The 6,000-nt window shown below is 36.7% G+C and overlaps 1 protein-coding gene across 1 annotated transcript in view; it reads right to left on the bottom strand.

The window, feature by feature from the left end:
* LOC149090194 (uncharacterized) overlaps nt 1-6,000 on the bottom strand; it is a 28,811-nt gene continuing 22,811 nt past the window's right edge. The window contains exons 8-9 of the mRNA XM_089232612.1: nt 5,785-5,905; nt 1-935 (exon numbers count right to left, since the gene is read on the bottom strand). Of these exons, the coding sequence (XP_089088738.1) occupies nt 814-935; nt 5,785-5,905 (243 nt within the window). The 3' untranslated portion in view covers nt 1-813. The remainder of the gene's footprint in view (nt 936-5,784; nt 5,906-6,000) is intronic.

The following is a 6,000-nucleotide window of genomic DNA, read 5'->3' as shown; positions in this document are numbered from 1 at the left end:
TGCGAGTTACAAATAAGTTTATTCACAAATCCACAGTCACAAGTAGTGTTGTAAAATTATATATACATGTTTGTTAAATGACTATACAATATGCAGGGTGGTTTTGCCGATTGATGAGCCCCTTAACGACCGCAAAAAATCAACGAATGCGAATAAAATTGGAGATATTTTGGTATTTCCGAATATGTGCTCGAGAATGAGAAGTGGAAGCAAAAAAATTCTATATAGCTCTCGCGATTACGGTTACAGCAACAAAACTTCGAAAAATTCAAATGGCAATACTCACTTTTATGCATTTCAAAGTGATCGGTGCAGTGAAAAGCCATAAAATAGCATTGAAATGGTACCTGCAGAATGATAAACACCGGCGCTACACGCGTGGAAACAACCAATGCAAATCACATCACTGCTGCAGGAAGTGCAGCACCGAATGGTTAGCACACCAACCGGTTTGGTGAGATCTTTGTTTACGTCATGCGTCGGTGTTTATGGTGTCGCAGGAATCGTTCTACCTCCATTTGTAGCTTTTTACTTCGTCGATTAAATAGTTATGCGTAAAAGCGGAAGTTGCCATTTCAATTTTTTTTCTAATTTTGTTGCCGAAACCGTAACCGTGGGTTAAGTTTTTCTCTCTTCATTCTCGAGCGCATTTTTTTTTTTTTAAACCTATACATTTTTTATCTCGAATTTCATTCGCATTCGTTGATTATGGCGGTCGCTAGGGGCTCGTATATAGGCAAAGTTATTTTATGACCACTTCGTATGCTTCACATCCATGGGTAAATTAGATTATAAATAACTATGAAGATCATCTTATAAACACCAAGTCGTGTCATCGATTACGAGTTCCTTTCTACTGATGTTCCAGGAGTTTTTGCCGTTGGATTCAGCTAATATAAAGCCGCGATGACTTCCAAGACCTACTGTGAATGAACCTAATGAGGAGATGGATTGATTTAGTGAAAATAACAAAAAGTTCACAAATGATAAAGTAAAGTTAAATTTATTTGATCAGTAAATATCAATAGGGGAAAGCCGTGTATGAATATGCGTGTAATATTTTTGGTATTAGGCATAATATATATATGCAGTTTATATATCTTGGTCATATTAATTTTTTCGAGTAAAAATTAAGATGACCAAGTTAAAACGCGTGCTTTGTATATCTTAAGAAACCGTATTATTTATGCCAGGGGTGGCAAACTTTTCGCTATTCTAGGGCCAACATAGCGTTCAGCTGCAACGTCGAGCGCCACGTTTTCTTGCGTATAAGATGCATCAGTAAGATTACCCGGAAAACTCACAGATACGTCATAAGTAATATGGGGAAACAAGGACAATTTGGCTGTTAAACCCTTACCTTTGGCTTTGTTCTACTTCATTAACTGACACTTATTCAATGCTTATCTAATTTTGATCCCAGCTAGATGCAATGCATCAAAATTTACAGCTTCTTCTACAAATTGCAGTAGAATCTCGACTATTCGGCCTAGTCTCTTGGCACCATGACTCACCAGATCATCAGAGCTGTCTCCAAACTTCGCTAAGTTTGTTTCCAATTTGGCGATATTGACATAGAAATGTATTAATTTTAATTTTTACATAAGATAATATTTAAAGGCGAGAAATGACACACACATAATAAATTATAAATAATAACTATTCACATAATTTTCGTAAAAATATTTATGTTGTTGGATTTCCTTTTTCTGTAATAAATTTCAAAAACGTACATACAAACATCTACATTATGTATAAATTTATGTATAAAGTACATTACACTTATGTGTAAAGTATATTACATTTATGTATAAAGTACTGATGGTGTATGTATGTTATGTATAAAGTACTGATGGTGTATGTATGTTATGTATAAAGTACTGATGGTGTATGTATGTTATGTATAAAGTACTGATGGTGTATGTATGTTATGTATAAAGTACTGATGGTGTATGTATGTTATGTATAAAGTACTGATGGTGTATGTATGTTTTGTATAAAGTACTGAAATCGTACATGCTTGAATTTACATGTTATGTAAATATCATATGTTGTACGTCTGCCTGCTCTCTGCGGAGAGAATTTTTCAAATGGACAACCGGATCGTATTCACGCCTTGAAATTTGAAAATCCGCAGAAAACCAACTTCAGCCGACCACCACTGTGCGTCAACGGAGTTCGAATCCTCACGATGAGAGTCCAGCGACTTCCATTAAATTTCTCAGAAAATAAAAAGTGCTCTCAAAGAGTTAAAGGTTCTTCCTGGAATGTAATTGAATTTTTGAATCAATAATCCCCAATACTTGTCCCCGGCTCAGCGTCCTTTCAAGTACTCGAATTTGGGGGAAAAACGTCTCTTTCTCGAGCAATAATAATAAATTCAAGTACGTACTGGTTTTTGATGTCGCAAATTTAACCGACGAGTATTTCAAGGGAAAATACAGTATAGTAGTGCTTGTACAAGTATCATATTTGAAGGGAACTCGACATTTTAAACGCGTTTCTGTTACGACTGGAGGCAAAATAAACACTCAAATTAAATTAAACATTCTTTTTTTCCCCCTCGCGCGGAACGATACTCCGTCTGGATTGGGAAGAAAGAAAGTTCTACGATAAGCGGGTTTACAATTCATTGAATAGCTCGAGGAAGTTACAGGATGAAATATTGAGAGTTAAATGAAAATTGTCGCAAAAAATGAAACTCTAGATATTTTTAATTCAATTATAAATTTTATGTTTTTTAACTAAATTTGGATTAAATTTCTTTCATACATTCTAATAAAATTCTTCATAAAATTCTTTCAAAAATCTTGGCAATAAATAATGGCAATTTCAAGACGTGAATGCGAGCGATCTCCCAGTAAAAAAGTATCGCCACAAACAATAACAAGCTTACAGCGGTACGAATATTCAATTGTTGCACTTCACTGGAAATTTTAAATATACATGGCAGCACAAAAAAATCTCCACACATAACACTAGATACGTGTTAAGACTGTTAGGTACCCCCCCCTTCGCGTTAGGTACCCCCCCTCTCCACACACACTTCCGGCACAACTCAATCGGTAGTAAATTGCTCATGACGATAGACAGGAGTTGTGTTCGGTTTAAATGAATGTAGAAATACAGTAATGTCTTTGAAAACAACTTCTAGAGAAATCACACAACTCCTACTTTCTTGAACATTATTCAGTGAATATAATTGTTTGAATTTTGGAGGGCCCCCCCTAAAACCATGAGGGCCCTGTTAAAATCCTTCACTTGCCCATGAGGAAATCGGGCACTGGTCATAATGACTGACACAGTCCACCCAATATGCCATTGTAACGAAGTGACCGAAGTTCTCACTGAAGAACGGTATTGGCCTTCTCCAAAAGAAGTCGGGTGACTGTCAGCAGTGACGCCGGAGCCGATGGTGCAGTATTTTGTTATTACCAGGAAGAGAATACGATACAAGTACAAGTCTGACAACCTAAATAAGATAGGGACCACACATACAATATGAACACACACTTCGGCGTGCACCGATTCGTTAGAAATTCCACAGAGGAATGTGCACAAGGTCCATGTCAGATACTACTAGTAGTATTTTGTAGGCGAAATACATTTTGTAGCTCCGACACAGCCACATTGGAAGTGAAATGATAGTAAATTGTCTCTGTGGGGGATACGTAAGACTAGGGCTATGTACAGTTAGTAAAGTATTTTGTACCACGGGATCGAGTAATTCCTCCCCCCCCCCTTCCCCTCCCCAGAATGAATTCAGAAATTAAAATATCCTGAATAAAGCTCAAGAAAGGCACCTACATATTTAAGCTGTCAGTAGTAACGTTTTGTAATGAACACAAATGCATTCTAGCTTTCTCACGTATTTGCTTCATTCAATTCTGCTATACCACTTCTACTACTTGCCCGTGCATACACCTCGTAAACATTCATCCGGGGAATTTCTAACGAATTAGTATCTGCCGGAATGCATGTTCTGAGTGTATGGGAATACCACAGCCTGACGTATTTATGTTATCAGAGTTCAGCTTGTTTCGTGTTATATTGGTGTTGTGTCGTGTGTTTCCCATATTCTGAAGAGAAAAATCACAGATTCCAGAATTTTTCGTGTTAAATTCTGCTGTACCATCCGATACACAGTCCACGCTAGTTAATGTGATCACATCAAGACCGATCGGGGTTTTTGATAAGAATATCCGAAAAAAGTTCCGTTTGCAAGTACGGTGACTATACATCCCATTTGGTCGAACGGGACGCATGGTAAATGGGTATTGTTAAAATGGGACAACCATTTTTCTTTACCATATAATTGGCTGCAAAATCGTTTTCATTTCTTTTTATTCTCGCTAAAACGGGACTTTCTTTTCCTTTGAGATAAAATCCTGCATTTTTGTTATTCAGCCATTGTGAGGCGTTCAAAGGAGAACTGTATTAATGTATATCACGAATTACGATATTTTTTTCAATATATAATGTCAGATCCCTTGTTTCTTAGATCCTAGGAAAAAGTTTCTCAGGAAAAAGAAATTTGAATCTGGTAAATTTTTTCTTTTTTTTTTAAACCGAGCACAACTCAGGTCTATCACCATCTATGGGTGATTTACTATCTAGTGAGTTGTGCCGGAAATGTAACTGTGTGTGTACCTAACAGTCTGAGTGCGTATCTAGTGTTGCGTATGATTTTTCAGAATCTGGTCAACTGAAAGAAACTGATCAAGCACTGATGAAAAAGGGTTTTTATTCGTCATACGTTTGTCTTCACTATAAGGTCATTGCTGAAAAGAAGCTCCACACGTACATGAATCACAGCGAATACTACGGACTGATCACGACATTAAGTACGGAAATGTTAGTCAACTGGGGGGGGGGGGACACTTTCTAGCCTAGTGTTGCAGCCTGATAACAACTTGAAGGGGAAAAAAATTTCAGTTGAACCGAAGCTTCGGAATGCGCAAAAAAACTTCTTCGACGGAAACAAAAGTTGATAACATTATCCGGAGTCCCGATAGCTATAAACGAATTTCTTCCCATATTATGATATTGGTCCGTTCCGTTCTTTGTAAAAGTGACAGCTATTCCCGAATGGTAACATTATCCTTGATTGTAATAAACGGCGTCGACTGTACTTTTCCCGTCTGCCTTTAATAAAGTTACTCGAACGGGTTTCATTTGAACACAGTTATAATAACTACTGAAATAAAACTTGTTCTGTTCGAGTCTTTGTAGTTGAAACTCTTTGATCTCTCTCTCTCTCTCTCCAAAAGACGCCAACGCATTCGATATTTTGAAAACCGAGTTCACACAACAGAATTCTTTTTCATAAATTGCTTTCGGATCACGAACTGCGCCAATTCCCCCCCTAGGAAAAATAAAGGAACTTTTCAGATCTAATCACCCGAAGATGTTCTACCTATTATTCTATTTTTTATTTTATTTTAATCACCAATATCGTGTGAAAGGCCTCTTAGAAAAGGCTTCTCTCCGAAGTGAATAGATTCCCAAGCACTTCCTTTGATTAAATTTTCGAGTCTATGTTAAATATAATAATAACTAAGAAATTCCTGAAGATTCTTGAACCAACTTTGAATTTGCCATTTGAAATCACTGGAGGCGTGTATTTCGTATGTATTTCCACTGTAGTATAGCAATCATTATGTTAGATGGATATATTATACTTGGGAATTGCTTCTCGGAAAGAAATGTTATTTGCGGTGTATAGAAAATAATGTTCTCTTTACTTACACGAGTTTTCAATTGCTACTTTCAACCATTACCTACCTCCATGCGCCAATGTAAACAGATCTCTACCTGTTGCAGATACATTGTCGAACCTTATTAAAGAATAAGATACGTGGGATGGATACTCGGAAGTAGTAGGTGTCGTATTCCTCCATCTTGGCTGGTATCGGAAAGAAGAAAAAAATAAAATTCCATGAAACTGAAGTTTTTGTGGAATTTAGTTTCTAAATTTTTTTTTTTTTCATTTACTAATGG

This window comes from Pholcus phalangioides, unplaced genomic scaffold, assembly GCF_987345545.1.
Source record: "Pholcus phalangioides strain wild (caught in Gottingen) unplaced genomic scaffold, Ppha-v1.0 ptg000001l_1, whole genome shotgun sequence".
NCBI classification, from domain to species: domain Eukaryota; kingdom Metazoa; phylum Arthropoda; class Arachnida; order Araneae; family Pholcidae; genus Pholcus; species Pholcus phalangioides.
This window is presented reverse-complemented; position numbering and strand designations above follow the sequence as displayed.